The sequence below is a fragment of the Heterostelium album genome, assembly GCF_000004825.1.
Source record: "Heterostelium album PN500 unplaced genomic scaffold PPL_scaffold6, whole genome shotgun sequence".
In the NCBI taxonomy this organism is placed as follows: Eukaryota; Evosea; class Eumycetozoa; order Acytosteliales; family Acytosteliaceae; genus Heterostelium; species Heterostelium album.
The window spans coordinates 696408-712465 of record NW_008805068.1 but is presented as its reverse complement, the minus strand read 5'-3'; the positions used below and the strand labels follow the sequence as shown (position 1 = coordinate 712465).

Here is a 16058-nt window from a genome sequence, read left to right as displayed (position 1 = left end):
TAATTAATTAGTACCAATATAGAAGTAGTAGTGGTGGTCATACACAGTAGTAGTAACATAAAGAGGAAAGATAGTTGCAAAAATCGGTTGTTTATTTTTGTTTTTTTTTTTCAAATATTGTTTTATGTGTGTTGATATTTATTGTTTTTGTCAATAGAACCATATATATTTAAAGTGTTGGTGTGTTCATTTCAAAGTTGAAAGAAGTTTTGTTGTGTATGTTCATTCATCATAGCAACAACCAAAAACTTTATTCACATCATCATCATAGCAACAATAACTATTCTATTTCAATTTAGCCAATTATTAACCAATATTCGCACTTAGTCCACAGAGGGTGTGTGTTTTGTTTGAGTAATAAGCTATTATTATTATTTAATATAAAAGCAACAATCAATAACAAGATTTATTCTAAATATATCATTTATTTTTATAAGATATTGTTTTTCATTCATTTGAAATCAAATCAAATTATAAAATTCAATCATTTATCTATCTATCTATATATGAATCAAATTAAATCAATCATTTAATTCTATATTTATTATTTATTAATTTTTATTTTAGTGTAATAGTACAAAAGTTAATATATAAAACAAAAAAAAAAAGTAAAGTTACTTTTAATAATAAAATAAATATAATTTTAATATATATATCAATATCAATATCAATATAAATATAAATATATATAATATCTATATATAATAGCAAAATAAACGATGGCAACTAGTTGTAATATCAGAGTTATTGCTAGGTTTAGACCATTGAATGCAAGGGAGAAGAGTGGTGATCAAGATCAGGTGGTCGTACAATTTCCGGGTGAGGGAACACAGTTGATTATGAATCAGGGTGGAAATCAAGTACCTTTTACATTCGATCGTGTATTTCCACCTGACACACATCAAGAAGAGATTTTCGAAATAGTAAAGAGTACTGTTGATGATGTCTTAAATGGATACAACGGTACTATATTTGCATATGGACAAACTGGTTCTGGAAAAGTAAGAAAGAAAGAAAGAAATATCTATATATTGGAAAGAAGAAGAAGAAGAAGAAATATTAATTAAATTATTTTATTTTTAGACATTTACAATGTTTGGATCAGAAGATAAAGATCCAGAGTTAGCAGGTATCATTCCAAGAACGAATGTTCATATATTCAACAAGATTGCAGAGGATACATCGGGATCGGAATTCACTATAAAGTGTTCGTTCGTAGAGATCTATATGGAGATTATCAAGGATCTTTTGAATCCAAAGAATACCAATTTGAAGATAAGAGAATCGAAAGCCAATGGAATTTGGATTGAAGGATTGACAGAGGAGTTTGTTGCCGACGAGCATGAAATCATGGATCTGATTGCGTTGGGTGAACAATCACGTTCCGTCTCCAAAACCAATATGAATCAGCGATCGTCTCGTTCGCATTCACTGTTGATTCTGACGATCGAACAGAAATCAAAGGACGGTTCCATCAAGCGTGGAAAGTTGAATCTCGTCGATTTGGCGGGTTCTGAAAAGGTCGCCAAGACCGGTGCAGAGGGACAGACTCTTGAGGAGGCAAAGAAGATCAACCAGTCGTTGTCTCTGCTCGGTAATTGTATACATGCTCTGACAGAGTCGAAGCGTGAGCACATTCCGTTCCGTGATTCCAAGCTCACTCGTATCCTACAGGAATCTCTCGGTGGAAACACCAAGACAACGTTGATGATTACAGCTTCTCCACATGTTTCCAATGTTGAAGAGACAATCTCCACTTTGAAATTTGGATCGCGTGCAAAGACCATTAAGAATACCGTTAAAGTCAACTCTCAAAAGTCGGCAGCTGAACTACTTGCTATCATTGGAGTACTCACTAAAGAACTGTCGAGTTTGAAGCACTATTCGCTGTCACTGGAAAAATTGGTGGAGTATATGAAGTCGCCAGAATATATACCGGGATCGCCAATACCCGAGCAGCTGCTATGTTTGGCCGCACCGCCACCACCTGCTGCCACCAGTCCAACTACCACAGCCACCAGTAACAATAATACATCTACACCCAGTAAAGCAAGCAATAGACATTCGACAGCTCTGACATCGTCGCCAGTGAGTTCGCCAGCAGGCAGCGCGTCACACCGTCACAGTGTTGCCTTGTCGACGCCACTTGTAAACAGTCTGGCAGCTGCAAGTGCAGGTGTTGCCAATGGAAGTGGTGGACGAACATCACCTTCCTCAGAGAATGGTACCCCTTCGTTGTATGACCCAATGGCAATGGTCGAGTTGACAATGCAAATCGACAGAATCAAAGAGGAGAATCAACAGTTGGTCGATAAATTCAAGGATGAACTCTCAGAGATTACCATGCAATATGAATCTACGAAGGAGGAGTTGCAACAAGTTCGATCACAACTCGAAGTAACAAAGGAATCAATGAGAAATGCCGACCAAGAGTCAAAGAGCTACAAAGACGCTGAGAGAAGCTTGAAGGTGGAAGTAGAGAATCGTGAACTTCGCATTACTTCACTCAGCCAACAAGTTGACGATTTGAGAATACTGGCATCTCAAGTGATTCAGTATCTCGAGCGAAAGAATCAAACCGACTATTTGGAGGGCGACGCCAACTCGTCGGAAGGTAGAATCAGCCGCAGCATCTCCACGTCATCCGACCTGGATTCGCTAGCAGGTGGAAACGAGGATATCAACATAGAGGAGGTTATAAGAAACCTATCCGAAGAGGAGATCCTCAGCATGCAGATAAAGCTTCAGTTACAGAATCGTATAGCACAACTGGAGCAACGACAACAACAACTCGCCACAGAGTTGGCCGGCACCGAACAACTGCTGAACGACAGTCGACTCAAATACTGCGAAGTTGAACAGGAAAACAAAGATCTATCGAAGCGATTGCAATCGATGGTCGAGAATGAGAGGATCAGACTTACTGCAGCGGTTGGCAGTCCTCAGAGAGCGAGAAAGTCAATATCAACCAATGGCATCACCTCTCCAAACCTGAGCTCTCAACAATCAACACCAAATACCCACATACCAGATGAATCGATTACCAGCATCAGCAATAACACCACCACCGACACAACAACCTCTGACTCTACGGCCAACCAAGAAGACGAGGAGAGTGAAGAGTTCAATGAACTACGTATTCAATTGGAACAAAGTGAAAGTGAAAAGAAAAGCCTCAATGAATACAATTTACAATTACAATCAGAGGCATCAGATATGAAATCACAAGAATTTAAATTATTACAGGAAATTAAAGTAACTATAATGATAAACATCAAAAATATCTTGAGATTTACTAATTATAAATATTTATTATTACTAGGTATTAAAAAGTAATGGTGATTTACAGTTACAGGAACATTTATTATTTAAAGAGGATGTTGCTATGAAATCAAAGTTACAACAAACACAAATTACAAATTTACAATCCGAACTTCAATCACTACAAAACAAATTAAACCAAGAAAAGCAATATAAACAAAAAGCTCAAAATCAACAAATTGAAATGTATGTTATTAAATATATAATAATCAAGTATCAATTCATATATATTAATTATAATCAAATTTTTAGTTCAAGTAAATCAAATGAAATTGTAAAGAAATTGGAAGAGCAAAATCAATCATTACAACTACAAGTCGATAAACAGGTTTGCGAAAATGAAGATTTACAACAACAATACTCACAACTCATGGAGAAATGTCAAGATCTTCAAAATGAATTGACAACAGCACAAAGATTACTAATGAATAGAAGAGCAGTTAAAGTTGTTAGAAGCGATGAGAAATCAATGAAGAGAGCATATGAAATTAAATTGGATTTCGGTCAACAATTCCTAAAGAAAACAGGAAAGAAATTATATTAATTTAATTATCAAGCGCTTAAATACTTTATGAACTAGCAACTAAATAATAATTATAAAGTCAGTTAATTCAAAAGTTCATTGTTATATTTCAAAATTGTAATAATAATAATAAATCCTTACAAAAACATATATATATATATATTTATTTCAAATATTTATTTTCTTTAAATAGTTTATTATGTTAAGTTATGCTGTATGATTAGAGCCTCGAGTGGTACTTTTTCGATTTTTTTTCTCTAATGAATTGTGATATTCACTTGGTATATTGGTAGATTGGGTGCCAAGAATCCAACCGATAGCTTTTGCCATTTTGAATAAATTTGATCAACAATATCAGAGAATTTACTATATTCCTTATCCAAACGATTGGAGAAGAATCTCTTTACTCTACCTCTTATACTTGCATCTAAAACTTTATTGCTATGGAAAATAAATGAACTATCACAATTTTGAGGGTTTGGAATTGTTGTTAATACCCTATTTTCACACTATATTAAAAAAATCTATTATTAGAGAAATGTTGAAACATGATCTTTATTTTTTGCAACTTACTTTTCCAAAATTAGTAATATCTACTATCATACTTGATCTGGAAAAATTTTGTAAGAATAAAGTTTGTAATTGTATAATTAGAAATTTTTTAAACTTACGACTCGTGATGATCTCCATGTAATCCCAACAAAAAACAAGGTTGTTTAGTTTGATTCTTTTCTGTTGTAAAGTATACTACATTCTTATCATAATCTTCAACCCACAGGTTATAATAAAAATGTCTCAGGTATTCGGATACTATCTTTGTAGAAAGGTTATATTTGTCAGGATTATTCATTATTAATCTGATATGACCACAGCCAATATAATTCTTATCGGTAAGAAGATTCATTAATTCATCTTGATACTCGGGATCAGGATTGGTAAAATTAATGACCAAGTTTGGGTCATTGAAAATTTCTCTCATTTTAGTGGTGGCCAACTCTTCTGCATGATCGTCAGTATGCATATACATTGGATTCGGTTGGATTTCAAGAAAATCATTAAATAAAATTTGCATTTTATCAATAATATAATCATCTGAAGTTCCGGTTATCTGTTGCCAAGCAGCCACACCAAGCAAAAATTCACCAGAGTCACCTCCCAAAGTTCCAAGTTCACTTTTGTCACCTCTTCCATCTACACAACTCCATTGAGAAATTCTAGGATCCACCCATTTTGAATTTGTGAAATGACAATCTTTGAAAGAATATTGATTAGTATCAGTGGAATTTGTTTTTAATTAGAAATATATATCTATCCAACCTTTAAAATCTTTATGTAGTATTTGATTTGGGTTACTAATATCAAAAATCTTTTTAGAATAAAAACATCCTTTTGAAAAAGAAATGAAAAAACATAATATTAGAACTATGAACAATCTTTTAATATTTGTTAATTGAATAAACATTTTTTCTCTTTGAATAATTATTAAAAGAATAATTATTATAATATTTATACTTTCAAAGAGTATTTGAAAGAAAATTATTTATTAAATTTTTTGTAAATTGCCTGCTAACCAGTTACTATCACATACCTGGGATCAATAAAATATTCTTGGGGAAAATTAATGATCTTCCTCTTTTTGATATAAGAGTAAAAATAAAATAATATATACAACCATGTGTAATTTGCATTGTAGAGATTCAGATTTATCTTTTCCGATTGGTGTGGTACCTCCATACTATCAGATAAATGAAAAATTGTTATATAGATGAAATTGGGGAAGAAATTTATTTTTTCTGATTGTGATTGGATTAATTTTGGACAGTGTTGCAGTGGGTAATCTATTTTTTATATATCTAATATTTAAAATTTTAGTGATTAAATTCCACCAGTCGGTGAGTGTAATCATGAGAAATAAATTTCTGAAAGGTAAACAATTGATTTTTTTTTTTTTATGTAGTGACTATGTTAATGAAATTACATTAAAATTTTATTTATTTATTATATTATAGATAATATATTTATTATCTTTGAATTGTATTATACATATAATAGTTTGTTAGTTTGTTATATGAGATTTTGTTGTTAAATTTTGTTTTACTTTTTGTCTTCTGGTTTTCTAACCATCTGCAAGAATACATCCTCCAATGTTGTGTTTTGAATTTGCCAATCAGTGATGAGTTTGTCAATACTCTTTTCAACGGTAAGGAATTTCAAGAATGATGAGAGTTGTTCCATCGATGGAATTGTGTATACCAAATTCATAGAGTTAATACGATCGAGTTTGGCAACTGGTAATTGATTTTGGACTAGTTGTTGTGCTTCTTCAATATTTGTTGTGACCAAATGTAATTTGTAACCTGTTCCGAAACGATCTTTCAAATGGAGAGATGTTCCAGCACCAGAGAGTTTTCCACCATCCATAATGATAATCTTGTCACCGAGTGCATCGGCTTCTTCCATTGAGTGAGTTGTCAAAAGAATCAATTTATCTTTCTTGATACTCTTGATAAGCTTCCAGATGTAACGACGATTGGCTGGATCGATTCCAGTGGTTGGTTCATCGAGAACAATCACTTGAGGATCACCAATGATTCCAATGGCAACTGATAAACGACGTCTCATACCACCTGAATAAGAACTAACAATGTTGTCGGCAACCGAGGACAATCTTACACTTTGAAGAATTTCATTGATGTCATGTTTGATATTTGTACGTTTCTCTTTGACGAGTGTCATAATGGTGAGATGTTCACGTGCTGTGAAATCAGGCCAGTATACATCAAACTGTGGACATAACCCAATCATGGTCTTTACATAATCGATTTGAGTATTTACATTGTAACCTTGTACAAAGATGTTACCACCAGTAATAATTGTCTGACCGGTAATCATGTTGATGGTTGTTGTTTTACCAGCACCATTATGACCCAACATTGCAATAATCTTTCCTTTCTCTGCACTGAATGACAAGTTGTCCACAACCTTCTTTGAACCGTAACGCTTGACCAAGTTTCTTACAACCAATGAATAGTTGTCGAAATTGTCGGTGTTGACACATGTTGATTCATGTTGGATGTCTGGATCGTTTGAGTTGAAATTATTACGCAAATCATATTCGTTGACGTCATCAGGAATTGAATTTGGCCACCAGAATGATTTGGTTGCGAAAAACCATGGAACTCTTCTACCTCCGAAACTATCTGGTACAACCTTATCAAAGAACCAAGCCAGGAAAAAGTAGATCAATGTTGCAATGAAGATATAGTTGTTGGTATTGTAAGTAGTGGTCACAGGTCTGTCACTATTGGCATTGTTGTTATGGTTAACGAAATTAGACCACTCGTATTGTAGACTCTTGCTATTTTGATCGTTATCTTTTGACGACATAAAGTTGGTATTAATTGTTACTGTTGAAATATCAACCATTATTTTTAAGAAACTAGTTAATTTAAAATGGTGAATTAATATTAAATTTGATAAATTAACTATATATATTTAACTTACTTTAATGGTGTTAAAATTTGGAATGCAATTAACCAATTATAATACTTTGGTTCATTACTCCAAAGACCATACAGTATATCTGTCAACAATGATAAAACAAGGGAGCCAATCAATACAATGCAAAAAATAATAATGGCAAAAATCACTATAATAAAGAGAAGACAATTGTTAGTTTGATTAGTTAATGGTAACTATCTACAAGCTAATTAATTACTTACTTGCTGCTCTTGTACGTGATAGTATAGATGATAATAAAACACCGATACCGACTAGACTGAGTTGATAAGTCATGAGAATGATAAAGATGACAGAGGAAGCACAATTGCTTATGAATTCGATCTTGGGCTGCATAACCAAAGATCATAATTACAATGGGTGTTGAAGAGTGCAACGAGCATACCATCGATAATCCAAGTTGAAAAGTAGATGGTATCGATGACACCGAATGCTCTCAGATATGCACGAATCTTGAGTTCTTTCTCCTCGACGATCAAGTAGACAAACAAGATGAATGGGAATGTAATACCTAGTACAAGGAATACTGGATAGAACATTGCGAGAATGGAAGTCGATACTTTAATGGATCGATTGCCAGTTCGAAAACTTGGTGGCTGTTGACTGTAGGTTGTCACCTTTGCTTGACCCTGAGTGAATACATCGATGATACCCTTCTCAATGGCATAGCGAATCGCTTTGGAATAACGGAGTTGATCATCACCATCGTCTCGCATGATGATCAACGATGATTTGATTAGACCGTCATTCTGGTTGTATGCCAAATTGTAATAGATATTGGTATCGTCGGTCTGATTGAAAAACACACTGGCAAAAGACATGTTGGCATTGACTTGGCTTGTCAACTGACCACTGAAATACGATTGTTGATCAGTGCCATTCGGTAGCTCCATCATTCTCGATGGTTGCCATCCCATCGTTGTTTGAATACTATTCAATATTCTTTTTCTAGCTGCATCACTTACATTTCCGAAATTATATTGTAAATCATAATCAGCCTAATAATAATAATTAAAAATTAATAAAAATAATTTAAAAAAAAATATAAACGATCAATCTCTTCATTCTTTTTTTCATTCTCTCCAATTTTATTTTCAAAAAACAATTTTATAATTTAAACTTACATGTACTTGATAATTAAAAACAATTGGTTCAACTGGATGAAAGGTTTGTTTATCTATTGACAAACTCTTAAAAATAATAAAATATATAAGAGTTGCCCATAATGGTGTTGTCAATCTAAAGAATGTCAAAAATTTATTACGAACTAAAAGTAGGTATTGCTTATACAAAAGTACATAAAATTGTTGAAATATAGATGCTTTCTTCACCATATTTTTCTATATTTCTTTTTTTGTATTATGTCTCTATATATATATTTTTTAATTTAAAAAAAACTAAATAAATAGAAGAGGACAGTTGTAATCAAATGATTCATACTGTGATAGTTTATGAATATCAACAATGATTGGGTGTTGTTTAAATAAATAAATAGTAAAAATAAATTATTACTTAACACCATTAGAGTGTGTTGTAATACTTAAAATAGCAATGTTTTATAAATACAAACATTAAATTTGATGGTCAATGAAAAAAAAAGTGTGCTAAATAGAAACAACAAAGATGATCGTATTAGTTACTATTAACAATCAAACCATCAGGAATAAGATTAATCATTGTTTATATATTTCCATTTATTTTTAATATAATTATTTATCATAATTATCTACATCAAAAAAATAACAAATACACGACGAAATTCTTTTTGGAAATAAAGTAAACAAAAAGTGACCTATGATCAATAATGATCACAATTAGAGGTCAAATTGCAGCTTTGGTAAGTAGAAATGTTAAAAAAAACAATTGATATAAAATTATTAATATTTAATCATCTTTCAAAAAGTTGCATAGAAATTTTATATTACAAATCAAACAGATCAAAACAAATGTTACACAACTGATCTTTCCTATAATATTGATGAGTCTTCTCATTGTAATGTTTAAAGAAATGGGTAGTTCCTATAGTTCTGAGAGTAAGATAAAGTACGATGTTTCTTCTAGTCCCCATTTGTATGAAGATAGATCTGCATCATACTATTGGTTCAAAAATCCACCTGCTGGCTGGGATGCTGCTGGAATTAACAGTGTCTATCAACCCAATACCACTCTTCTTGGAAATGTTAAGGAGAGTATAGTTATGATCTACAACAATTCTTATGTAGAAGTTAAAATTCCAGCTTATAGAGAGATTTCCTATACCACAATGGATCAAGCTATCTATGATTTTTACCACAACAAATCATTAGTTCCCAAAGTCCAAAATGATAGTTCTCCCAATTTTTCAAACTTCACTCCATCTTATGGTATCACATTCAACGAACTCTCAATATCGAAAAAGATTCTAAACTACACCTTTGAGAATTTCTACTCTGCTCACTACGATCAAGAGAATGATCAATTTTTAAATATTGGTTGGAGTGCGAGGGATGATGATTTAATATCGATGTTAAACAATGCATTTAGTAAGTATTTATTTATTTATTTTATTAAATTTTTATTTATTTAACATTTAAAAATAGTTAAAATAGCAATGGGACAAAACTATTCAATAAATGGAGACCTCTCTATATACGAAGTAAGAATTAATTCCAATATTGACTCATTTCCATATATGCAAGCGATGCTCTTCCTACCGATTGTCTTTACATTTATCTTCCCAGTATTTGTATTCAATTTGGTTCAAGAGAAAGAGAAGAAGCTGTTCCAAGTTATGAGTATGATGGGTTTGAAGAATATTACCTATATTCTTTCCAACTACCTATTCTTTATCATTCTATACCTTATCATTGCCACTGTAATGATTGTCATGGGTTTAGGAGGATCACTTCCATACTTCTTGAAAGAACCATTCAGAATTATCTTATTGATTGTTGTCTATGGTTTCGCGTTGGTATCATTGGCATTCCTCTTTAGTGCATTCTTTTGGAAATCAAAAACATCTGCAAGTAAGTTACTTTATCATTTTTAATAGATATAATAGATAATATATTAATATTTTCTTATAATTTTAGTTATTTCTTATATATTTATATTGGTAACACCTTTGGTCGGTTCTATTTTAGACCTATTTGTATTTGGATTAAAGACAGTTCCACTTCCATATCTATGGGTACCACAATTCGCATTTTCACATGGACTCTATGCAAACTTTATTACTTTGAGTACCTATGATGATGCATATAGTAATATGACATCACTAAGTAACTATTCAGAGTATGGTAGAGTAGTAGTTACTCTCGTTATGGAAGCAATTGTATTTTTCTTGCTTGGAGTGTAAGTTAACATATTAAATCATTAACAATACAAATATTGAACCTTTAACTAATTATAAAATAAATATTTAATAGGTACTTAAACAATGTAATTCCAAGAGAATTCGGTGTTACATTATCACCATTCTATCCATTTTATGATATGAAAAAACTTTTCAAAAAGAAAATTTTTGAAAATCATCAGGTAGAAGAGACATCATTACTTGTAAATGATACTGATGATATTGTAAGTTATATTATATTGCTTTAACTATATTTAGTAAATATCATTACTTATAAGTATGTAAATTGGTTATAATAATGTTTGTAGTTTGAAGAAGACCAAGATTGTGCAAATGAAAGAACCAAAGCACATTCAAATCAAAAGTTCTTGTTGAAAGCAATCAATATAAAAAAGACTTACAAGACAAAGGGTGTCGTGAAAGAAGCACTCGTTAACTTTTGTTTGACATCTGGTGAAGGTGAGATTCTTGGATTGCTCGGACCAAACGGTGCTGGTAAGACAACATTCATTCACATCATTGGTGGTATGTATCAACCAACGAGTGGTGATGCTTTCATCAATGGTCTATCGATTAGAAATGAAATGCACAGCATCTATAACTTCCTTGGATTTTGTCCACAACACGATATTCTCTATGATGACTTGACCATTCAACAACACTTGGAGTTCTACTCGAAACTGAAAGGTCTGTTTGATACTCGCCAGAAGATTCTCGAACATATCGACTATGTGTTGGGTATGGTTAAATTAGCAGAACATAGAAACAAAAAGATAACAGAGTTATCGGGTGGCATGAAACGTCGTGTCTCAATCTCAATCGCATTGCTTGGAAACAACAAATTGATTCTCCTCGACGAACCATCAACAGGTCTCGATCCAGATGCACGTAGAAGTGTATGGGATATCATTCAAGAAATCAGACATGATAAAACTATTCTGTAAGTAACACAAACAAAACATTGTTAAATATTAAGATTTATTAATATGTTTTTTGTATTAGAATTACAACACATAATATGGAAGAAGCAGATGTATTGTCCAATAAGATTGCCATTATTGCATCAGGTAGATTGCAATGTGTTGGATCACCAATCTATTTGAAGAATAGATACGGTAATGGATTCAAACTGCAAATCGTTCCATTGAATGAAGGTTTCCGCTCGTCACTCATCAAATTCGTACTTGACAACTACCCAATGGCAATGCAACAAGAATCAGTCAGTGATGAATTGATATTCTTGATTCCAAAAGACTCTGATATCAGTACCATCTTTGATATTATCTCTAAGAACAAACATGAACTCGGTATCAAAGAATGGGGTGTCAGTCAAACCAGTCTTGAAGAGATCTTTATGAAGATGGTTGAACGTGAAGAATCAAATGGTGCACAATAAATATTTTCATTTTTAAAAGATCCATTTAAGATTCAATGGCTAAAAATAAAATAAAAATAAATAAATAAAAAAGAAAATAACTGTATTAAATAACTCATTACAAATATTCCAAATAAATGGAAAAAATTGAAGTCAATTCTTATTTAAATATAACATTAGAGTTGAAATGATTTTTAGTTTCACAATCAAGATTTTTATTAAAAAACTACTTGGAAGGATATTTTTAATAAAAATTTATCTGATAATACCCATTACTAGATTTTATCTAGAATACCGGTAGCAGCATTAGTTGTTTATCACTAAATACTAATGTTAATGAATTAACAACTTAATTGTTAATTCATTAAAAATTAAAATTTTAAATTTTTTTTTATCCAACACAAAACAATTGTTATAAAAAGAAAAAAAAAAGGAAACAAAAAAACTAAATAACACTTTTTCAACTATAAAATTAAAACTAAACATAATGAATAAAGAAATTTCTACCTTTCCAAAAGTACTTTTTTTATATCAACTTCAGGAATGGGTTACCAAATTTAATTGGACCCTCTTTTTTGAAGAAATTAAAAATACAATTGTTAGTTTTGCTCAAAAAATCATTCAACCAAAGTATTTTCCTTTATTGGTGGCTGGTGGTGATGTATTATTGGCAATTGGATTGGAGCGCTCGGAGTATATATGGTTTATAAGTATGGTGGTATTTCATATAAATTTTTGGTTGGACTAATTTCTAAAGGAGATATCATACTACAAGCTAACCCTAAAGTTGTTCCTGAAGAAGAGATCCAACCCCCAGCTATCCCTCAATCCATCAATCATCAAGCAAATCAACCTTTAGAAGTTAATTATGAGAACAATGGTTTTATTAATGGAATTTGTCAACAAAAAGTAATCAAAGACTTTAAAGATGTAGCTACTGATATGCTAGAAAAGGAAAAGCAAATTGCAGCACTAGAAAGAGAAAATAAACTTTTAAGGGAAAGAGTAGATGCACAGGAACATTAAAGAATTCTCATTTACTCTAGTCAAATCCTGATCGGTCACCACTAAAAAAAAAAAAAAAAAAAGCATCTTTTAGATTTATATTCATTATATATATGATTTATATATATAAATAAATAATATTGTATTTGAAATTTTATTTTATATAAAATGTTTGGTGTTTTTTAGATGTTATTTGGTTTTACTTTTTATCTTCTGGTTTTCTGACCATCTGCAAGAATACATCCTCCAATGTTGTGTTTTGAATTTGCCAATCAGTGATGAGTTTGTCAATACTCTTTTCAACGGTAAGGAATTTCAAGAATGATGAGAGTTGTTCCATCGATGGAATTGTGTATACCAAATTCATAGAGTTAATACGATCGAGTTTGGCGATTGGTAAATGATGTTGAACTAATCTTTGTGCTTCTTCAATATTTGTTGTGACCAAATGTAATTTGTAACCTGTTCCGAAACGATCTTTCAAATGAAGAGATGTTCCAGCACCAGAGAGTTTTCCACCATCCATAATGATAATCTTGTCACCGAGTGCATCGGCTTCTTCCATCGAGTGAGTTGTCAAGAGAATCAATTTATCTTTCTTGATACTCTTGATAAGCTTCCAGATGTAACGACGATTGGCTGGATCGATTCCAGTGGTTGGTTCATCGAGAACAATCACTTGAGGATCACCAATGATTCCAATGGCAACTGATAAACGACGTCTCATACCACCTGAATAAGAACTAACAATGTTGTCGGCAACCGAGGACAATCTTACACTTTGAAGAATTTCATTGATGTCATGTTTGATATTTGTACGTTTCTCTTTGACGAGTGTCATAATGGTGAGATGTTCACGTGCTGTGAAATCAGGCCAGTATACATCAAACTGTGGACATAATCCAAGCATTGTCTTTACATAATCGATTTGAGTATTTACATTGTATCCGTGTACAAAGATGTTACCACCAGTAATAGTTGTCTGACCGGTAATCATGTTGATGGTTGTTGTTTTACCAGCACCGTTATGACCCAACATTGCAATAATCTTTCCTTTCTCTGCACTGAATGACAAGTTGTCCACAACCTTCTTTGAACCGTAACGCTTGACCAAGTTTCTTACAACCAATGAATAGTTGTCGAAATTGTCGAGGTTAACATTGGTAGATTCACTTTGGATGTCTGGATCGCTAGAGTTGATATGGGTGTGTAGGTCGTGTTCATGGATTTCCTCTGGGACGGAATCTGGCCACCAGAATGATTTGGTTGCGAAAAACCATGGAACTCTTCTACCTCCGAAATCATCGGGAATAACCTTATCAAAGACCCAAGCCAAGAACAAGTAGATCAGTGTTGCAATGAAGATATAGCTGTTGGTATTGTAAGAGGTGGTCACAGGTCTGTCACCATTGGTAGTGTTGATATGGTTAACGAAATTAGACCACTCGTATTCTCCACCCTTGATATTCTGATTTCCAGCGAATGAGTTAAAGTTGGCATTAATTGTTACTGTTGAAATATCAACCATAAGTTTCAAGAAACTATTAATTTAAAGCAAAATGTTAGTATTAAATATGATAACAAAAGTTTTGTTTGTAAATAAATTAAACTTACTTTAATGGTGAGATTACTTGGAATGCAATTAACCAATTATAATACTTTGCTTTATCACTCCAAAGACCATACAAAACGTCTGTCATCATTGATAAAACAATGGAACCAGCCAAAGCAACACAATAGATAATAACAGCGAAAATCACTTTAATATACAAATAAAAGAATAGAATAGGATATGTTAGTTAAATAATAATAGATAACTATCGATTAATCTAATTAATTACTTACTTGCTGCTCTTGTACGTGATAATAGAGAAGATAATAAAACACCGATACCAACTAAACTGAGTTGATAAGTCATGAGTACGACAAAGATGACAGAGGAAGCACAATTGCTTATGAATTGAATCTTGGCTGCATAACCAAAGATCATAATTACAATGGTGTTGAAGAGTGCAACGAGCATACCATCGATAATCCAAGTTGAAAAGTAGATGGTATCGATTACACCGAACGCTCTGAGATATGAACGAATCTTACGTTCTTTCTCCTCGACGATCAAGTAGACAAACAAGATGAATGGGAATGTAATACCGAATACAATAAAAGTAGGATAGAACATTGCGAGAATGGTAGTCGAGGGTGGCAATCCGTTATCCGCTAAAAAGTTTGGTGCTTCTTGGTTGTAGGTTGTCACCTTTGCTTGACCCTGACTGAATACATCGATGATACCCTTCTCAATGGCGTATCGAATCGCTTTGGCATAACGAAGTTGGTCACTCATTCCCCATTGATACTGGATGATCAACGATGATTTAACGAGACCGTCATTCTGGTTGTACGCCAAATTGTAATAGATATTGGTATCGTTGACCTGATCGAAAAACACACTGGCAAAAGACATGTTGGAATTGACTTGGCTTGTCAACTGACCATCGAAATAATCGAGTTGATCGATATCACCAGAGAGCTCCATCATTCTCGATGACTGCCATCCCATCGTTGTTTGAATACTATTCAATATTATTTGTTTATTCGCATCACTTATATTTCCGAAATTATATTGTAAATCATAATCAGCCTAATAATATTAAAAGAAGATATTCCAAATAATAAATTAATAACGACATTATTATTTTCGGTTTTAGAATAAAAATAACTTACGCCAACTTGATAATCTGAAACAATTGATTCAATTGGATTGAAGTTTGGTTTGTCAACTTTACCTGACAAACTCTTGAAAACAATGAAATAAATAAGTGTCGCCCAAAATGGTGTTGTCAATCTAAAGAATGTCAAAGCTTTATTTCTGGCCAATAGAAGATATTGCTTATACAAAAGTACATAAAATTGTTGAAATAAAGATGCTTTTTGTACCATCTTTTTTTTTCTGTCTATCTAATTTCTATAAACATAAATATTAA

General features: G+C 32.4%; 5 protein-coding genes across 5 annotated transcripts; 3 read left to right on the top strand and 2 right to left on the bottom strand.

Moving 5' to 3' along the window:
- Nucleotides 1–719: 719 nt before the first annotated feature.
- On the top strand, nt 720–3865 carry kif5 (kinesin-1; the record flags this gene model as incomplete). Its single annotated transcript, XM_020577711.1, has 5 exons — nt 720–1001; nt 1084–2555; nt 2835–3255; nt 3323–3507; nt 3574–3865. The coding sequence occupies 5 exons, from the start codon at nt 720–722 to the stop codon at nt 3863–3865; spliced, it is 2652 nt and encodes an 883-aa protein (XP_020432159.1).
- Nucleotides 3866–4101: 236 nt separating this feature from the next.
- Nucleotides 4102–9040, bottom strand: PPL_06859 (uncharacterized protein; the record flags this gene model as incomplete). The annotated part of the gene is made up of 11 exons (XM_020577710.1): nt 4102–4353; nt 4418–4454; nt 4516–5095; nt 5433–5476; nt 5514–5579; nt 5943–7283; nt 7349–7493; nt 7567–7617; nt 7719–8361; nt 8488–8553; nt 9011–9040. 11 exons carry the CDS (start codon nt 9038–9040, stop codon nt 4102–4104), a joined length of 3255 nt encoding a protein of 1084 aa, XP_020432158.1.
- A 331-nt stretch (nt 9041–9371) lies between these two features.
- PPL_06858 (ABC transporter A family protein) lies at nt 9372–12093 on the top strand (the record flags this gene model as incomplete). Its single annotated transcript, XM_020577709.1, has 6 exons — nt 9372–9885; nt 9943–10368; nt 10435–10696; nt 10771–10921; nt 11006–11637; nt 11700–12093. The coding sequence occupies 6 exons, from the start codon at nt 9372–9374 to the stop codon at nt 12091–12093; spliced, it is 2379 nt and encodes a 792-aa protein (XP_020432157.1).
- Nucleotides 12094–12771: 678 nt separating this feature from the next.
- Nucleotides 12772–13098, top strand: PPL_06857 (uncharacterized protein; the record flags this gene model as incomplete). Its single annotated transcript, XM_020577708.1, has 1 exon — nt 12772–13098. One exon carries the CDS (start codon nt 12772–12774, stop codon nt 13096–13098), a length of 327 nt encoding a protein of 108 aa, XP_020432156.1.
- Nucleotides 13099–13276: 178 nt separating this feature from the next.
- On the bottom strand, nt 13277–16014 carry PPL_06856 (ABC transporter A family protein; the record flags this gene model as incomplete). Its single annotated transcript, XM_020577707.1, has 4 exons — nt 13277–14618; nt 14692–14836; nt 14923–15715; nt 15799–16014. The coding sequence occupies 4 exons, from the start codon at nt 16012–16014 to the stop codon at nt 13277–13279; spliced, it is 2496 nt and encodes an 831-aa protein (XP_020432155.1).
- Between the last annotated feature and the right edge of the window lie 44 nt (nt 16015–16058).